Genomic DNA, 21,056 nt, shown 5'->3' with positions numbered 1-21,056 from the left:
CAGAGATGGACACAGACACAGAGAGAAGGGGAGGGAAGAGCGAGTTCGCCTCAAAGCTTCACTGTTACTGCCAGAGCCACTTGTTTTAACCTTCCTCCTCTGAGGGCAGCCAAGTGTGTTTACATGCCAGCCGACTGCGTCCTAGCATGCGTTCTGCCTCCTCGGATCAGTGTCAGAGCCTCCCTGAGTGCACTGCTCCTGCAGTTTCACCAGGAGAGACAAAAGACGAGACACAGAGAGACAGGTTGACTTGAAGAACAGGGTTTTTCCCTGCAGATGATTGGAGGACAAATTCCACATGCTTTTATTTTCCACATTCTTTTTCAAATGGTACATTCATAGGTGGGAATCACGGAACAAAGGATTAGTTGGTTAATTGATTGGCTGCGTGTCACAAGTTGCCAAATTCAAGGTTTAAAGGGTCAAAGTCTGTCTGACTCTTTGGCTCAGAGCAAGAATAACTAAGGTCCAGATCGTGATGAAGTTCAGCGCAAATATTCAAGGTCCCCACAGGAGGATTCATGATTTTGTGACCTCCCCTGACCTTTTGTCTACAGATGTCACCCAATCCAAGTTCCAACAGTGAAACTGGATGAAACTGGATGGATGGATCCACGGATGAAAAAATGAGTTGTATAGAATCACCATAAGGATTTCCGTAGGATGTTGTAAGGGAAATCCCTTTAATCTTTAAGCTACTGAAGTATTCTGTTATGCATTTCCAGATGGTCCTTAGTAACAATTGTCTCAGAAAATTTTAAGGGACCTTAACTGTCCCTTAAAAGTTAAATAATTTGTGGAACATAAAGACAATGTCTAAATTTATGGTGACTGAAGAAGAAGAGGCATTTTCCAGGACAGGAAAAACTGGAAACTGGACACCATGAGTGATGTGCAACTTGTTAGCAGCTTTGTAGCTAACTACTAACTAACTAGCCTATGAGTATAACCCTGTCTAGCAACACAGATGATGAATGAAGCGTAACCATGGTAACAGACATGCACATGTACTGTTTTATGACAGTAACTGCTGTGCAAGCCTTGATGTAAACAAGTAGGCAAGGAGACATTGTACAGATTAAGGCAACGCCCGTAAATAATCCCCCTTACCTGAAGGAAATATTAGCTTAAGTGAGCTCACCCTCACTATACACATGATATCTAATGGCTCAATTATCACTGAAGATTCTTACTTTTCTATTTTTCTATTATTCATAGTAATTTGCTGATTGCCAAGACATTTAACCTTTAGTAAAATAAGTAGATCACAATCAACCAAACAAATAATAACAAGAAATAACTGACAGATTAATGAATGGATAAATGACATTTTAAAGAAATATTATAATTGCCAATTAAACTCTAGCATAATGAGGTGTTACATTACCTGCATTTATTACATTGCTAAACGCCTCATACCTCAGAAAGCACAAATACTTTAACATATCGAGGCTCAGTGGTTGTTTTGAGAGAGAGAGAGGTGGTCTGCTGGATGCAGACTTAACAGATGAACTCGAGGATGAGGAGACTGCTGGTTATGTGTTGGTCAGGTGGTAACCAGCTGACAGATGCAGCTTTTCTCTCTCTCTCGGTTTGGTTTTTGTCGAAGCTTCTTTTGATGCCGACCATCGGGGGCCCGAGCTGCTGTTTTGAGGAGAGTGAGTCAGACTGTAATGGACCTTCTTGTGCTCCTGCCTGCCTACCTCTAAGATTTACCACCCACCTCATCTATTCACCGCAAACTCACTCTCATAACTGTACACTGCACACACATTTTCTCCCTCGTTTATCTTTACCTTGCCTCTCTTTGTCTTTGTCGCTCCCTCCCCGCATGCCTCGCTGTCTTTCTGCCTCTGCTCACATATACAGAACAGGCCCTGTGTTCGTGGAGGGTTTCAGCGTTTGGCTGATGAAAATATTTTCAACTCCAAAGCGTTTTATTATTACTCCCAGATAAACTCCCTGACAGGGGGTGTAACAGAAATAATAAGTCTTAGAAATTCAGGTGATTGATTATACATTTAAAGGATGAAGCTGAGATATTCAGTGTTTTTCTTAGTGTCAAAAAATCTCATAAAAATACCCAAACCAAAAAACGATTTGATCATATAAACAAACACTGTGTGTCAATTCAAAGCCATCATAAACCTGAGCATTGTAGTTTATTTCTATTCACTCCTACACGCACAATGCTGCTGCTGTAAATACTCACAAGAGCACAAAATGTGTATTAATCCGCACCTGAAAATAGTCTCCAACAAATGCAGTATTTACTTCTGTTTGTCTACAGAGCTCACACAGTTTTAAAAAAAGTGAGAAAACTCATTATTTCAAGGCAGTTGAGTGTTTTTAAGTAAACTTTTTGTTTGCTGTTAACAAAAGAATCTGTTGAGAAAACTCAATCAACAGTCGCTTTGATATTCTTTAGTTTTCAGTTGCAACTTTAAAAAAGTTGTACAAACTGCTAATCTTTTGTTGAGGTAATTTACTTTTCTTTAGATAAGCTTGAATCTTTGAGTTTGAGAAACCCAAAAAGTTGTTTTTCAGACATTATTGAATAATCTCAGTGAAGTGGAAGTGAATAATGGGTAATATTTTAATATTTTCAGTTAAATCCATTTAATGTTCAGACATTTTCTGAGCATCTGAAACGAAGTTTATCGAAGAAGATTGATCTATTGCAATAATTTGCCTTGAATATTTCAGTTGTCTCAACTTTTTATCTTTTATTTATTTTTATTTATTTTTTTAGGATAAGATAAACTTATGAAACTTATGAACTTTTGAAAAACTATTGAGCCTTTTCTAAAAAAGAAAATGAAACTGTATATCCTGTTTGTGGCAGTATTTTTAAACAGGTTTTCTGGAGATTTCAACAAGTTAAATTTTAGACTTATAAAGACCTTTTTAAGATTATTATGAGTGAAATTTAAAACCTATTTTACGTCCATACTGGGAAAAAAAATGACGAGGACAGTTTGTATTAGTGGTTACTGGGACTGTGTTGGTTTTGTTTTGTAGTATTTTAATAATCCAAGACCTGTCAAAATTATATTTAAGACGTTTTAATACATTTTAGCTCTGGATTTTAGACTTTAAGACTTGAAGAACCTGCAGAAACACAGTTAAAAGATTTTGGTGTACATTACAGAAAGAACCAGTGGGCTTTCAGCTGACTGCCACTGGAAGGTATTGTTGGTTTTGGTCTTTTCATAGGATTTGTTGGCAACAAGAACAATACAGAATAATGGCAGCCTAAATGAACATCTGTTGAAAGAAAGTGCTGCAGGTCTGCATTGATTTGAATTACAGTTCTGTTTATAGTGAACATTTATTTACAGAAAACACAGATTAAAGGAGGAGCCCCTGTTGCTACCTTAGCCTGCCAGTTAGATAACAGTCTAGATTTGATGACTGTGCATGAACATGTTTGCAACAACACAGCTGACGATGACGAGTTTCAGATGATTATCAAGCCTGCTGACGATAATCATCTATTATCTACTGTTTTTCACGCTGTTTAACACCACTGCCTGAAAGGTACAGTAGCCGACTCTGGAGGAAGATGGTCGATAGCTGAGTGACACTCCCAAGTTGTGAAATACTGAATTCCAACTATCTTACTGATCTATGATTGGCCAACGTCTCCCATGACGATCTAGATTTTAAAGATTAAATCATGAAAACAAGCCAGGATGACGAGCAGAAGTCTAGTTTTTTCCCAGGGCGGTTGAATGACATCATGCGTAAAGGTTATTATGGAACTTTTGTCCAGTGATGCCAAAAATAAACTGTCTGCCCTAGCTTTAATCTGCTTCCTGTAATGTTACTCTGAATAATAGTTTTCCATTTAAATAATGCAGAACTTCAGATGTGATCTGTAGGTCTGTCATTGGGTTCTTTTTTGCATCTTATATAATGTTTTGACACAATTCTTCCCTGCTGCTCGGCTATAAGACATAAATTAAATCAGTAAATATTATGTGTTAAATGACAGTTTGCAGCCAAAAAAAGGTCGTCTGGATAGATGTGTGCATTATGTTCCATTAAGGCTGCACACATTTTTTTTTAAAAAGGGACAGTAAAACATACTTTGTAAGACTAATGGTTCCATTGAGAACCCTTTTCATCCACAGAACCATTTTAAGCAGAAAGAATTGTTCAGGATTTTTGAAACTCTTTTGTCAAGGGTTCTTCATACCATAATATAAGAAGGTGGGAGGGTTCTAGATAAAATCCTTGGAATATAAAAGAGTTCTCAGTAAAACCCCCTGGATGAGTTATTGATAAAACCCTCAGAATATGAAAAAAGTTCTCAGTAGAACCTCCTTTGTGGGTTCTGGATAAAATCCTTGGAATATAAAAGGTCTCTCAGTAGAATTTCCTGGGTGGCTTCTTGTTAGCACCCTTAAAAGATGGAAATGTTCTGGATAGAGCCCTCAGAAAGGGTTCTTATTTGAACATTACACCATAGAAGGGTTCTCTGTAGAACCTCCCATGGGGGTTTTGAGTGAAACCTTTTGCAGGTGGGTTTTAGGCGTAATCTTTTATTTTGGGTTCTAGGCTGAATTCGCTGAAAGGGCTCCAAGTGAAACCTTCACAAAAGGCTCTACCTGGAACTAAAAATGGTTCAAGCCAAGGAACCTTTTGTGGTTCTAGTTAGCACCTTTATTTCTAAGAGTGTGCTGTACAAATTACATAAGATTAGATTTTTTTTAAACAGGAATTACATAAGATCCTGTTGGTGTTGCATATGCTCGCTGTGGCTCTACAGCCACCGTTAGAAGAAGAAAAGACTTGAATTTTAACTTCATGTCTGAAAAACCAGACAGCTGAAAAAAAAAAAGTCCTCCAAAAAGTCACACGTCTATAAACTCCCACATCAGTTGTAAAATAAATAAATAAAAATCTTTCACCCAACCTGAGATAACCCACCGCCACACTCCCCAGACCCCTCACAGCAACACAACAGACCACTGATCATCTGAACCGCTTCACTTCCTCTTCCTCCTCCCATCGTTTCCTCTCTTCCTCCACCTTCTGTGCCAACTCTTCCCCTCCTCTCCTCCTCTGCTTCTCATCTTCCTCCTCCTCCTCCTCCTCCCTCTCCTCCTCCTCTTCCTCCTTCTCAAGGCTGTTCAGCCACTGTGAGTCATCCTCACCTGGTGAATAATTAAAACGTCTGAGACTCTCGCTCCGTCTGGCCGTGGAGGGTTGGTGGGAGAGGAGGAGAGGGAGGGGGAGTGAGGTGGAGTGATACCTTGCTCGACATCGCCTGAGGGGGAGTGTTATGGGCAGGATTATGAGCAACTGCTATCCATCCATCCATCCCTCACACACACACACATTTGCTTTCACTGTCCTGGAAACAACTCCCTCGGCCCCCGTTCACAACATGGCTGCCATGTTTTTCCTGGAATACCTGACACAGCGGAGCAGTAGTGACTGCACGACTTATTGCGCACAAAGCGGTGTAAATGTCTCTGCCAGTTGGAGGATGGTGCCCGATGCGAGTGCGAGGGTGTATTTAGTAATTCCACGAGGACAGAAGGAGCTTTACAGGCACGTTTGGCATTCAGTCACCCCCAAGATAATTGGATTAGTGCCACTTAAAACAGAGTAGCTGTGGGTATTGAGCCTCTTACTTCAGTGGCTTATGGTTTTGTAAATGGCAGCAAAGGGTAGGTTTTTGGTTTTTTTTTTTGCATTTCCCATCACAAGTGTTGCGTCAGGTCCATTCTTTCACAGCTTGACACACAAACTGGAAGAATATTACATCAGAAAAGAATAGTCGCTGTCTGTCTCTTTGGCTGGGTTGAACCAACAAGAATTCATTTTTAAATCAGTGTTTAACTTTATATTAAGTTTCACCAAACGAAGAAAGATTCAATTTAAACCTCTCCGTTGAGCCCAATTTAGTTTTCTCAAAGGAGGAGAAATTAGAGCGTACTTGCCAAGCCAACAAGAGTAGACTAACTGGGCTAACTAACTTTTGAGCTAGCTAACAAATTATATAAAGTTTAGTTAGCCTTTTGGCTACATAGCAGACAATATGTTTAGTTAACTTTTTAGCCAGCTTGCAAACAACATAAAGGGTTTTGTTTGTTTGTTTATTTGTTTTTTTTACTCTTTTGCTAGCTAGCAAAAAGTCTACTCAGGCCATCATGAATAGACCAACTACGCTAGCTAACTTTTTGGCTAGCTAGCAAATTATACAACATAGAGTTTTATGATGCATCCCTTTTTTCTTTCACTCCAGATAATAATTTGGCCAACAAGTGTTTCTTTTTCTGGGTAGCAAATGTAATGTTTAGTTAACTTTAACTTATATTATGATGGGGATAAATTGAATTCTGTTGCACCAAAATGTTAAACTACAACTAAAACAATATATACAACAATAACATTTCCACATTACAATGTCTAAAACCGACAGACCTATGTTATATATTTTGTTATGTACTTAAATTATCTGAAATGTTTCCAACATTCTTCAGATACAGAGAAATCCACAATTTATTTAAGGTAATTTAAGGTAATTCAAAGTATTCTTGCTAGCCATTGCTAGCCACCTCTTCTAGGTCCCGACACCACTCAGTTTTCTTTTTTTTAATTTTTATTTGCAGAAGCAGTCGCCTCGTTTACATCATTAAACTTTGATTTACTAACCTGAGATTAGTTCTTAACTGTGCAACACTGCTTGGTGGATTTACTCATTTTAAACCTAGTTTTGCTGAACTCTGGTTATAACTAATCTTATATTAAGTTAATCTTTGTTGGTGCGGCTTGTGCTTTGTCTCTGTCTGACTGTGTGTTTATGCATGTGTGTGTGTGTGTGTGTGTGTGTGTGTTGAGTTAGCACTAAAATAATCTGACCAGGGAGTATGGATGAAATGTCTTTTATTACATCGGGCTGCAGCCGGCACAGAGCTTAGTGCAGTAAAATGCAGTGCTGGCCGTGCACTCAGTGGAAAAAGAAGACAGCTTTTCACCCACTTCCAGGTATATCTGTTTGTACTTTTTGCTGATTGCATAAGTAAGAATATTCTCAGCATGATCATCGCATTTCTTTTCAATCTGCGATTATAATTAGCATTCCTGGAAAAAAAAAAAAAAGCCATGCTTGCAGCAGCACTTTGGAGTGCTGTGTGGTAAAAGAATACATTAAGAGCGATATCAGCTCATTATATTATGTAGCAATGCCCATAATCAGCACACTGGAGTCATTTACAGAAGACATACAGCTCTAATGTAACTCTCACTCCCTCACTGCCTCCATGATACATTTTGCAGCACTGTACCTGCACACAGAACAGAACAATTCTGCAGACACAGAAGAATTCTGCACCATCTTATCCGAGTAGTCTAATGTATGATACATATTTCCTTCAGCAGCTCTGACTCACTGTGTGCTCATTGCTAATATGCTGCAGAGTGTGAAATGAACTACTGCACTGGCGATCATCTGACCAGCAGCTATTTCTCACTGCACACTGCAAGAATCTGATCGAATTTAACCTCAGCGGAGGAACAAAAAAGACAGACTGAGGTGAAAATCTGATTTTACAGTTTGTCTGAGGCTTTCTCTCATAACGCCAAACTTGGGATTTGTCCTTCACTGAGGTTGATTTAGAGTTCACCAGCAGTGCTGCAACAATATGAGATTTTCACAGTATGATAACGTCTCAGAAAATATCACAGTTTCATGGTATATGGTTTCACACAATTATTATTATTATTATCATCAGTTACAATACCATTAAAGGAATGAAAACAAAGGAAGGTTTTGGTTTAATGAATACTTTATTATAATTTGACAAAATAATGTCCTGCCAGACAAGAAACTTGACATGAACTTGAAATATTTTTTCTGTTACAATACAAGTCAATACCGCAGATAAGCAAATGTACATGGTACAGTAACCATCAATTTTCGCAACCCTAGTTGCCTGGTTACCATTGGCAACCAATTCATGGCCTTAACATAACATATAGGGACAGCAAACAGTAAAACATGAACCCCAACATATACACATTTTTAATATTTGATAAAATAGTTACAGTCAAAACTGTTGTTTGACTGAGGGGTAAAAAGTCAACATTAGAAACTAATATGCAGATTACAGGCCAACTGATTATTGGCCTGGCTGGCTCTTTGCCTGTACTCACCATTCTTCTGCTCAACGTCCCGCCCACAATGCTATCTGATTGGTCACATGTCAGCCTGTCAACACTGAGCGTTACTGTGCAGGAGGTCAGAGACCTGAGAGAAAGATTTAAATTTGAATTCAAATTTATGTTTTACTAATTTTTTGTACTTTATGAAAGTTTATTTATTTAAAATCTCAGCTGACTTTATTTGCTGCATGTACTTTTTTAAAACAATGCTGAAACCTTTTCTTTTGCAACATTTATTTAAACATATACAGTTTTGTGTTGGAGTTTGTGTTATTCTTAATTTTGAAACAGATGTTAATTTTTACTGCAATATCGAACAATAATATTGACCCAGAAAAAAATGTATCGGTTGTTCCAGAGTGCTGACAAATAAGATGAACCTGAATGAAAATAAAAAGAAAATTTGTGAAGTCTTCGGGGGTAAGGTGTCCTGTCCTCCTGGTTTCAGCAGCCAAAAGCTGATGCCTGGCAAAGACTTTTCAAAGTTTCTGTAATATTTTATGCTAAGATGTGGCTGACTTTAGCAGCCTGTAACACACACAGAGCCGTCTCTGGAGTTGAGGTTGGAGTCTCGCATCTGAGGGTTGAATTACCACCAGGACTGGATTCAGTTATTTTCATTGGGATTGATTGATCTTGCCCGGCGCAATGGAACCAATTAGATTCTCCCAAAAGTGCAAACCTTCCCCGACCTCCCCTCCCGACACGCTGAGGAGTACGCTCAATGTAATTCAAAGGATTTCAATTAGTAATCGACCCCGGTCTGGTGGTTCCCCATGTTTCTGACATCATGATGTGCTGATGCTCGAGCTGCTGCCTCTTTTTTCTTTTTCTGTTTCATTGAGCTACACCTTTTGCCTTGTGCTCTGACACACTTGCTGCCAGTTTTCATTCCTGCCCTCACTGCCTGTCTTTTCTTTCTCTCCTTCTTCTGTCATCACTCTCTGTCTCCTTTTGCTCTCTTTCTGTCTCTGTCTGTCTTTTGCTTGCTGTTCGTCTCAGCTTCTGCTAATAACACCCATGCCTGGCAATCCCAGTCACGTAAGTTACTTTAATTTTCATTTGTTGCATCACGCGGCACGTTCTCTGCTCGCTGGGCTGGTGCTTTACATGTCAAAGTGCTCCAGTCGAGTGGCACGCTCTCTTGCCAGCAAAGTGTTTGGATTATTCACGTAACCACTCACATTCTAATTACTAGATGCTGATATAACATTTAAAGAAATGACACAGCAGATAGAAGAGAGCATGTTTTTATTCTCAAAGCTCAGATCGGTTTTGCAGACGGCACCCGGGAGATGACACCCAGAAGCAGCCGACTAAATTTTTACACTGAATTTATCACACAGCTTTCAGAAGTTCATACCAGATTCATTTTACCCTCATTAGTCTTTAATGGTCCATATGTTCTGCAGGAAAGATGCCCAACCTCTGGAGGACTTTAGTTTAATGACTCCCTCTAGTGAGTAAAACCAACAGTCGGCAGCAGTGGCTGTTAAAGGAGTCACTCCCTTGACTTTTTGCAGATTTTCTTCTGCATCAAAATGCGCCTTGAGCACACAAGTCTGGACGGTTAAAGTAGTCGCTCCCTTTGAACTCTGAAGCTACATTTTATGGCTGTCGGCTTTACATAAAATATAATACTTCAACTTTATCTTTAGCGTTTTATTTTCCAAACTTAGGACATTTTATATGCAGCATGTCCATATATATTGAAAGGATTTAAATGTGCAGTTTGCCACAGAATAATATACGTTTCACATGTTAATTATTAATGCATCAGTGTACATTTAATCTCAGAAGACACACTTTTTAGAAGGTTATTTAATTGATTTCGATCTTAAATGTTAAATAACATGAATATTTTAGTTTATAATTTATTTATATTTGTTACCCAGGTCACCCCGAAATCAATATTTCAGTCAATATTTGTGTGGTTTAAGTGTTTTGTGGGTTTTTTTGATTGTTTAAATGAACTGTTAGTTGCTTTCACTTTGACACACTGCATCAGATGGCCATGAACTCATCACAGGTTTCTTTTACACATTCACTTAAAACAAAGGAAGTGTATTATTGTGGACTTTAAAGGGACCGTTCACCCCAAAATACATGGTTTTCCTCTTACCTGAAGTGCGAGTTATCCATCATTATCCATAGTTTTGGTGTTGAGTTCCTGAGTTTTGGCGATATCAGCTGCAGAGATTTCTGCTTTTTCTCTAATATAATCAAACTAGATGGCAAACAGCTGTCGGTGCTTAAAGAACCAAAAACAAAAACACATTTGGAAAACTCAACAGTAATGTCTCTTTCCAAAAATTATGGCCTGGTTATTGAAGATTATCCATAGACCTTGTTTCATGAAGGAACTATTTTCTCTTCCAAACTACCACACCAAGTATATCACCGTGCAGAGGGAAGCATGAATCTACTCATGCATGAGAGTACAACGATTATTTTCATCATCAACTAAACTGTCGATCATTTTCTCATTGGATTGGTTAGCCGTTTGGTCTATAAAGTGTCAGAAAAAGATAAAAGCTAAAGCTAATCGATTAATCTACTAACTGTTGCAGCTCTAGATGAGACGTTACAGTCCTGCCAAGGAGAACAACATTAACATTTACACCCCACACACTGACAAGCACAAGCTTCTCATCCATGACTAGATGCACACTGTCATCTGTGTGGTGGGTGTATTTTGGTGGAAAGAAAAAAGTTCCTACATGAAACTCACACAACAGGGTCTGTGGATTATCTTGAGTAAGGGAGTCATGATGTCCAGAAAGAGACATGGCTGTCGAGTTTTTCAAATGTATTTTAGCACCACTGGTTGAGTTCAATCTAGTTATATCATACTGTTTAATTTTATTTATTTTATTTATTTATTTGACAGGGAAAAGGCAGACGTTTCTCCACTCAGTTGTGAAGTCATAGCCATATAGTGAAAAATGTTAAATCGAAGGCAACTAACCGTCCATTTAAACAATAAATATCTCCTATTTGAGAACACATATATTGACTGTATATGAGGGAAATAATGAAGTGCTTGTTTATGCATAGAAATGTGGGTGTTTGTGTTTACATGTGCTTTCATGTTGTTAATTATATACAGTATGTATGCACCCATGACTTGCAATACATTATTAGCATGTTAATATGAGAGCTTTTTACACAGTAGCTCACCATTTTTCAGTTTCTAGATGCATTACTGCAAGAAAGGTGGAGACTCTTATTACAAAACGTTAATGTAAATACAGTGTCTTAATTCTGTATTTCCCTGACCCTCCAGTGCGTTTTGCACCCTACCGGCCTCAAGACATCGCCCTCAAGCCTCTGCTGTTCGAGGTGCCCAGCATCACCATGGACTCCGTCTTCACAGGCCGCGAGTGGCTCTTCCAAGAGATCGATGCCCACCTCAACAGCCCCAACGCCAGCACCAACCGTGGTGTGGCGGTAGTAGGCAACATCGGCTTCGGCAAGACCGCCATCATCTCTCGCCTGGTGGCGCTCAGCTGCCACGGCACACGCATGAGGCAGATTGCCTCGGACAGCCCTCAGGCCTCACCCAAACGTAAGCGTCTGCGTATTTCTGCACCTGATTTTACCTTTCCTGTTGTATTTTTATGTTGTGAGAATAAAAGATGGCATGAATGCTTCACATGTTAGAGCTGTTCCTTTTCTTGTGTCCAGATGGAGAGGGGCTCCCTCTCACCCAGCCCCAGCCCACTCATGGCACCCTGGGAGGAGGCAGCTGTCCCGGGACCCCTGAGATGAGGCGGCGTCAGGAAGAAGCCATGAGGAGGCTGGCGTCTCAGGTACAAGATCCACCCGTGACCATATACACGCACACACACATTTACACAAACAAAACACCCTTAAAGGGATAGTTCAGGCTATTTGTGAAGTATTGATTGATAGTCAGTGTTGTAACTACAGTAGATGCCAGTCGACCAGCAAGGAAGCTAAACCGTGAACTGCTGTGGACAGGATCAGCAGCAAAACATGTTTTAGACAGTTAAAAAAAGGTCCATATAAAAAGATCAATATCAGTTTCACTGTACTTTTAAAATATTTTCACCCCTTTACCTTACCGGCAGACAGCTTTTTCCAACAGGAAACTGTTGTTATGTAAGATAAGTATTGTACTCTCTTGCTCAACCAGACTCCATCGGCAAAATCAGCAATTTTACCGATACCTTTAACAATGCAGTCACTGGTCTATCACTGCCTTGACTGGTTAGTTTTTTGGTGTCATTGTGTGACTTCAGGGAATCCGAACTAATCTTTTAACACCAAAGTCACACGATAACTTAAACAACTATCAGATCAAGGCAGTGGTAGAACAGCAACTCCCGTTTGCTGTGAGGTAAAATGACCCATTTTGCCAATGGAGTTTGGATGATTTGGAGCAAGCAGTATCTAGGTTACTTTACAGTTGTTTCCTGTCAGAAAAGGCTGTCTGACAGCAGGGTAAAGCAATGGAAAAATATTCTAAGTATAGCATACACTTAAACTGATGTTGAGCCAAATGGAAATTATCCCTTTTGTCAGCCAGTCATGCAAAAATAAAGTGTGCATGTAGTGATTTTCATATGAAATGTCCTACTTTCAGTTGATTCACTGTATATTACACGAAGATGATACCTAAACCCAAGCCACTTATGAACCTTTCTACCTGCCCACACCTCCATCTCCATTTTTCCTTTAATAGTTGTGTTAAATAAGAGAAATATGTATATAAATATATATATTTAATTGCCAAATGTTGTGTTAGGGGACTCATTTGCTTACAACTGAATTGTCAGTTCTTTCTTTCACTCCTTCATCAAAGAGCAGCACTGCATGCACAACAATTAAGAGGAAATATTGTTGTATCACTAAACTGCCCATTTTAATATAATAGTACGTTTTCATTGTGTTTGTGGTTCAGCGTGAAATTCTCAGTCTGTCCGTAATAGAAAAACTGCAGGAATAATTTTAAATTCCTCTGTTTTATGTCTTAATTTTTCAATTAGTGACAACATAGGTGGCGGGATAGCTGATGATTCGCTCTTTTGAAAAGCGCCTTTCCACAGTGCGAGCGCAGACACGGCTCGGGCTCTGTGAGAAATGATATGGTTTCAGGCTTTTGAAAGAAAGTCAAAGTTTGGTGCCACCTGCGAGCTATCATGGACTCACACAGGGCTCGCTCCTGAGGTGGTCGACTTCAAAACAGGTGGAGATAAGCTGGGACTTTGCTCCTTTTTTTTTTTTTTTCAAACATTCAAAGTTTTGTGCAGCTCTTTTTTGTCTTAAATGAACCGGACTGACTTGTTTTAACCTGCCTGCGATTTAAACCTATATGATGTGTGAAACCGGCTCCCTTTTCCTGCTCTTCCTCGTGTCTGCCGTCACGCCGCGGTCCCCCCTCCCCTGCTGCGTAGCCATCTGCATCCCGAGTCCCAGTCTGATGCATTATGCAGATGTGTTTAAAAAAGAAAAAACAACTTTGCCAGGGAGCCTTATGAAATATTTATACCTGCAGAAAGCCATTTCCCAGCCAAGCTATTAGATCTTGTTAACTCTGTGCATTAATAATTGAGCTCACTCCCCTTTTCACCCCCTTTTGTTTTAAAGCCCTTTATTCCATTGTGACCAAAAATTAGCATTCCATTTTGATTAGTCGTTTTTTTTTTCCCCCTCATCCCTCTTTTTCGTCACTGCCTTCTGATCGCTGCCACTTCCTCCTGAAAATTCAAACTCTGTGTGATCTCTCTGTCCCCCCGAGCACTCGGTCACACCTGCTGCTGCTGTTCTGTTGACTAACCTCTCCGAAAACTCGTCTGTCCCCACACTCTGACAAACAAGGGTCCCAAAAGGGTTCTTCCAGAAGGTCTGAGGTTCTACCCAGAATCATCTGCTTCTGAATAAAATCTTTTTTAGCAGGTGGGCTTGTCAAGGGTTCTTTGTAAGACTGAAGGTTCCATTAAGAACTCTTTTCATCCAGAGAACTTTTTGGAGTTCATCAGGTATCATTGTAATCCTTGAAGAACTTCAGAGGTTTTTATCTAGAACCCCTTAAGTGGGTTCTAGATTAAAACCTCCTGGGTGGGTTCTAGATTAAGATTCTCTGTAGAAATCCCCTTGTGAGTTCTCAATAAAACTCTCAGTAGAACTCTCAGAGTGTGTTCTAGATAGAACCCTTAGAATATAAAAATAATCTCAGTAGAATATAGAATGTAGAATATAGAAAGGTTGTTGTTAGAACCCACTAAGTCACTGGGTGGGTTCTAGATAAACCCCTTAGAATATAAAACAGTTCCCAGTAGAACCTGATTGTATTCTAGATAAAACCCTTAGAATATAAAAAGGTTCTCTGTAGAACTTGAGTGGGTCCTAATAAAAACCTGTGGAATATAAAAATGTTCTCTGTATAAACCCCTATGTCACTTCTAGATAAAGCCCCCTGAGTAGGTTCTAGATAAAACTCTTGGAAAATAAAAAGGTCCCCTGTAGAACCCGCTGTGTTCTATATAAAACCCACAGGGTAAATAAAGGTTTGCAATAGACCCCCCTGAGCCATTTTCTAGATAAAGCCCCTTTGCTGGGTTCTAGATAAAACCTGTGGAGTATAAAAAGGTTGTTAGTAGAACCTCTAAGTCAGTTCTAGATAAAACCCGTGGAATATAAAAAGGTTCTCTGTAGGACCTGAGAGGGTCCTTGATAGAACCCTTGAAATATAAAAAGGTTCTAGGTAGAACCTGCTAAGTCAGTTCTAGATAGCATCCTTAGACGGTGGAAAGGTTGTGAGCAGAACTCTCGCAGAGGATTCTGGGTGGAACCGTCACACTCTAGAAGTCTTCTCTCATAGGAGGTTCTACTTTTCACGGATTGTTCTAGGTATAAACCTTTATGTTGGGGTCTAGGTAACTTTCTGAAAGGGTTCCAAGTGGAATCTTTCTAAAAGCTTCTACCAGGAACCAAGCTGAAGAGCCCTTTGTGGTTCTAGTGAGAACCTTTTGTTTCTCAGAGTGCGCGTCTACGTGCGAGGACTCTTTACTCATTCATTCATTCAAACATGTTTGTTTCCAGTTCGTTGCTGTGAAATGTGACAGTTTAACACTTGACTCCGTGCAACAATCATCACATGAGCATGCATGAGCTAACTCCGAATCCGTCTCTCTTGGCAGCCGGAAGCGATGAATTATTAATAGCTGAAACCGTACAGCGAAACGAGAAGTATTATGTTTCATTATACTGCAATCATCCACCATGAAGTTGACTCAATCCCAGATGAGTTGTAGCTGCAGCAGACGCTGGGAAAACTGTCTCTGCACTGTTATTTCTAAAAGTGTGTCATCTCGTTCCCATGCTCCCTGACACCGATCTGCGGTTGGTAAAAGGTCGGATTATCAGGAGGGAATGGAAGTGAACACCTTTTCCTGTTTCTCCGACTGACCCGGCTGCAATCTTCTCCCAACCCTCTGTCGCCCCCAGGTGGTGGCGTACCACTACTGCCAGGCAGATAACGCCTACACCTGCCTGGTGCCGGAGTTTGTGCACAACGTGGCGGCCCTGCTGTGCCGCTCGCCGCACCTCGTTGCCTACAGGGAGCAGCTGCTGAGGGAGCCGCACCTCCAGAGCATCCTGAGTCTGCGCTCCTGTGTCCAGGACCCCCTGGCTTCCTTCAGGAGGGGCGTCCTAGAACCCCTGGATGCACTTTACAAAGGTGAGACACTGGAAGGTGAAAATAGTGTCAAAAATGGTGGATGATGTTCTTAGATCATTTACTTTCTTTTTTAAATGTCTCATTTAAAAAAATATTTATTAAATAGACAGGTGAACAGTATTACATATCTGTAAGTCTGGATTGTTTACTTAAAGGGGCAGTTCACCTCAAAATCAAAAACACACATTTTCTCCTGGCTTGTAGTGCTATTTGCCAATCTAGATTTTTTTGTGTGAATTGCAGAGTTTTGGAGATATTGGCTGCCTGCTCTCCAATATAATGGGACGAAATGGCTTTCATGTTGTGGTGCTCAAAGTGCCAAAAAAAATGCACTTGAAAAATCCAAAACCAGGGTCTCTTTTCCAAAAACAGGACCCTGTTACTCAAGATAATCCACAGTAAGCAGTTTCTTGTAGGAAATACTTATGTAAATCACAATGTAAGTAACTTAAGCTGTCAGACAAAAGTAGTGGGGTAAAAAGTACAAATTTGCACGAATGGAAATACTCAAGCATCTCAAATTTGTACTGCAATATTTAATTAAATTGACTTACTTATTTTCCACCACTGGTGTTACCTCCCAGGAGGTTCATATACTACCTGCATTCGTTTAAAAATTATTTAAAGCTACAGAATGCAACATTTCTGCATTAAAATGTTTGAAAATGGCAGATATTTGTGTACAGTTTTTGTTGACTTGTGTACTTACATCATGACAAATGTTTCCAGAATGTTCAAGCGCAGAGAAATCTTTAATTTATCCAAAGTAATGGAGCGTTTCCTTGTAGCCTGTAGTTGCTAGAACTTCTAGAAAAACGTGATAAAAAGGGTACAGCAGAGAATGAGGAAGGAAAACGCAAATGTGACTAAACAAAACATAAGTAAAACTTTAATATTACCTTGTCTGTGAACCTGATTTCTGCCCGAGTCATGTCAGATAGATTTTCCTCCTCAATGATGATTGTCTAACAGTGAAGAAAACAACTCCCATGATCCCACGCCGCTTGACAGCAACATTAAACTACGTCTTTTGTTGTTGTTGTTTTAATGCGAGAGAGCCCAAGCGGCAGAATTTACATATTGTGTATTTAAACTGCAGCTTTCTCAAGTCTAAATGTATTCGTGGTGGTTTGTACCCCAAAACAGGATGCAAAAAACGCTCACAGAATAGACTGAAGGTAGAAAATTAATTTAATATCATTTAAAAAAAAAAAGCTGTAGGTTTTTCAAATGATGAATATGCAGGGTAAACTTTACTCCGTGAGCTGACTTCAATAAAAACGTGTGGTCCTCAGAGATTGTCAACATTGTATTTATCTCTTCTGGGGCCACTGCGTGTAAGAAATCATCCGTATGAACACATTTCATGTATTTATACAACAAGAATCAAGAAAATACGGTGCTCTATAGCTTTAAATATTTAATAGGCCTTTCAAAGTCTGTCTCGCTCTTGTTCAGTCGGTATAACCTTGATTTATTTGCTGTGTTGGTATGAATATCTTCACATTCTTCAGAATGAACTGGAATTTGTAATGATTTAAAGGTTTTTGCCTCATTGAAACGCAGTGCTTTCGGCAGTTCATCACTGATGCCTCTTCAGACTTCAGTATATCCATTTTTTTTATGACTCGAGTCCTTGGCGCATGATATTAGTGATATTGGAGGCTTTTTGTGTACAACATACTCAATATTATCAAGATCAAAATTCTTAATTTCAATGCTTGAACTGAATTTTCTGAAATTTCCTAACTAACTGACCGACCTTGTTGCAAGCTTTCATTTTAAATGGAGACAAAAACAAAATCTGCAATGTTTAATTTTTGAATATGAAGCGAAATATGATTTCTAAACCTTCTATCAAGGAGAGGATACAGGTTTGACCAAAAAAGAAATAGGTCTAACTTACTTCTTTTCCACGCCTTTGCTGAGGAAGGCCAGTTATACATAAATTTACTAAATAGCATCTGTGTTTACGCTTTTCAGAGAGGAAGATCAACTCCGAGGAGGACCTCATCATCCTCATCGACGGTCTGAATGAGGCAGAGTTCCACAAACCGGACTACGGAGACACCATCGTGTCCTTCCTCACCAAAACCATCAACAAGTTCCCTCCCTGGCTCAAACTGGTCGTCACAGTCAGAACTACGTTACAGGTAAAGCTCTCTGTTTTCACTGCCTTTCTCACTTTTTTCTCTGCATTTTCAGCTTTATTACTGCGATGTGTCAACAAGTAATCCTTTCTCTTGATTTTCGTAACACTCAACTTAGAGCCCAACCCGTGGTTTCTTGGGGCTGATGCTGATAGCACTATTAGGGAGTAAAAAGATTCCAGTATTGATTTATCAGCTGATGGTCTTCATACAGAATGTAATTAGGATAAGAAAATGCTTTATTGATCCACTGGAAGAATTGTTGACATGTTGCAGATGCTCCCTTTCAAGAAAAGAAAAATATATAAGCAAAAAAATGATGAAATCAGTATGTAAAAATATGTACATTCTCCTGAAATATAAAACAGAGATAATCTAGCAATAATATAGCTCATTATATACAAAAGCAAGTTGGTAAAAAGATATGTGCCTTATTCTCCAAAACAGCAAAATATAGATAAAAAAAAAAAACTAGGTAAAGAAAAAGAAAATAATGAAATGAGAATTTTGAGGAATTATGTGCAAATGTTTATCATAATACAAAATACATATATATCAATGTAAATCACAGTATTGCTGTATGCATTGCAGCCAGTTGAATTATTGCACTGTATTGGTGTGTTAGGGCTATGAATAGAGAATAATAACATACAGAATATAGAATATACACATAAACTCATATTTTTTGCAGTGATCCTCCAAAGTGGTTTACACTTGTGAAAAAGATATGCAATGTAGGCAGGATATTTAACAGTAAAAAATAAACTTCATTATGAAACAGTGAACTTTCACCAGCATTTTTCATCATTATTTTTCTAATTATATATGTATTTTTATATTTATAGTAACAATTTAGACATGATGATAAATAATTTGATAATAATAGTTTTCTCAACCCATAAAGGACCATTTAATCCTCCAGTTTATCAGAAAAATAAATAAAAACACCAAGTTTGGAGATACATGGTTTTCTCTGGACAGGAAGGGTATGAAAAGTTGTAGTAACTAGTAACTAAAGCTCTCAGTTAAAATGTAGTGGAGTAAAAAGTTCAATATTTGCCTCTGAGATGTAATGAAGTAGAAGTATAAAGTTACATAAAATGGAAATACTCAAGTAAAGTACAAGTACTTTGACATTGTAATTAAGTACAGTGCAAAACAACAATAAACTGCATTGTTTAAAATGTTATCAAGTCACTGAAACAGTAAACTTTCACCACCATTTTTAATAATCATAAATAACTAAACAACAAAAAAATATATTTAAATATATTAAACATGAATTAAGAAAAAAAAAAAAAAAAAAGTTTTCATATCAGACGACATATATGCCCATACCAATATAGACTGATATGGTTATGATAGGCCAATATCTTGCTGAAAATATTGGTTGATCAATATACGGGTCAGACTCTGCTTCAGAGAACCCCGAGCAATATTACTGTCCCTGTTTGAGACACACTGAGGTGGAACACAGACGGTCAATAAATCCTTCTGTTCATATCTGATTCTCTGCTGTTTCATATTCAGCCGAACTCTAAAGGTTATATTTTTAAATTCAGCACCGATGAATTCAGCTATGCCTGCACCATATTATTCTGTTAATGTTACCACCGCCAGCGAGAAGGTTTTACAACAGCAACAACTGGAGGTCATAAACTGGCCATTGAATTTGTCTTGAATACAACTCTACCCTCTTTGTCTCTGACCTTTTTGTTTTGCCTCTACTCTGCAGAGAATGTGAAAAGACGTATTTTTAAAATCTGACCTTTTTCCACTCCTTTTACCTTTCATTCATGAGGGATTACTCATAACATGATACATTTTATTTTTAACCTGTACATGAATCATTAGAAGTAAGTATGGAGGCCGTTGTCAAATTTATCGAGATGTCTCTGCACCAATAAAGCTAAAAACAAGTTCCCGATTCTGACTGTTCAGGAGATTACCAACGCGCTGCCGTTCCACCGCATCTCCCTGGACAGCCTGGAGGAGAATGACGCCATCGACCAGGACCTGCAGGGCTACATCCTGCACCGCATCCACAGCAGCCCGGAGATCCAGAACAACATCTCGCTCAACGGCAAGATGGACAACACAACCTTCGGCAAGCTCAGCGCCCACCTCAAGGCCCTGAGCCAGGGCTCCTACCTGTACCTCAAGCTCACCTTTGACCTCATTGAGAAGGGCTACCTTGTCCTCAAAAGCTCCAGCTATAAGGTACGAAGGGAGCAGGTTCGAAATTAAGTTATTTTATTCACAAAAAGTCCCTTTCTTGTACTCGCAAAAATGCAGGAACTTTAGGGGTTCTTAAAAAGTAGTTCCTAGGACTTATAGATCAGAGTGCTTTTGGTGTAAACGTGGGTTTAGTTTGTAACAGTTTTCACAGATATAGCTCAGACTCTTGGGGCATGTGGGAGACTTGAAAGAAGGATGAGGAGGGAGATACGTGAGGCAAAGATACTGCATGAGGTGAGAGTGACCGGTGCAAACTGGTGTTAAAAAAAAGTGTGAGTTATTGTAGTTTGGCCCACTGATTTGTCCTGCTTACCAGCATGGTCAACAAAGCTGCAACAGCGGCTGTGACACACAGCTCATGGAGGCATTTAAAGTGCTTTAAAACCTTTGCACGCCTTGCTGCGATTCATGTCAGGAATCGTACTCGTTCTCAGAGTCATAGCTCACTGAAATCTGATCACACATCTCATGATCACAAATAATAGCCTGTTCAGAGCTGGTATTCGACTGTTCTTTCCGTTATCAGTCATGTTTTACCTGCTCTGTCAGCTGCCCAGCAGGAGAGAGGCTCCATGGTGCTGCAGGGCAGACACTTTTGCTTTTTCTGTGTGGAAATCTGATGTTTTCACGTCACAGATGACAAAGAAAGGCATTAATGATGGAGTCAGAGAGGGAATAAAAGTGTGTGTCCCAGCGCACCATGGAGCACTTCTCCTGCTTTCTCTTCCCAGCAGCACGATGTTTTTTACATGGAAACAAACAACATATTGTGTTGCATTTAATGC

At 39.3% G+C, this 21,056-nt stretch overlaps 1 protein-coding gene across 10 annotated transcripts in view; it reads left to right on the top strand.

The window, feature by feature from the left end:
- tanc2b (tetratricopeptide repeat, ankyrin repeat and coiled-coil containing 2b) overlaps positions 1–21,056 on the top strand; it is a 242,583-nt gene that overhangs the window by 196,703 nt on the left and 24,824 nt on the right. For 8 of the 10 annotated variants that reach the window (XM_084740358.1, XM_084740355.1, XM_084740354.1 and 5 more), the window contains 6 exons: positions 9,181–9,219; positions 11,465–11,746; positions 11,866–11,990; positions 15,652–15,883; positions 17,867–18,036; positions 19,975–20,253. In XM_084740358.1, coding sequence (XP_084596484.1) covers positions 9,181–9,219; positions 11,465–11,746; positions 11,866–11,990; positions 15,652–15,883; positions 17,867–18,036; positions 19,975–20,253 — 1,127 coding nt within the window. The remainder of the gene's footprint in view (positions 1–9,180; positions 9,220–11,464; positions 11,747–11,865; positions 11,991–15,651; positions 15,884–17,866; positions 18,037–19,974; positions 20,254–21,056) is intronic. The other 2 variants (XM_084740357.1, XM_084740356.1) reach the window with 1 other exon arrangement.

Source organism: Lutjanus erythropterus, chromosome 17, assembly GCF_056507025.1.
Source record: "Lutjanus erythropterus isolate fLutEry1 chromosome 17, fLutEry1.hap2, whole genome shotgun sequence".
Taxonomy (NCBI): Eukaryota; Metazoa; Chordata; class Actinopteri; order Lutjaniformes; family Lutjanidae; genus Lutjanus; species Lutjanus erythropterus.
The sequence above is the reverse complement of the archived record's forward strand: the minus strand, read 5'-3'. Positions and strand labels throughout refer to the sequence as shown.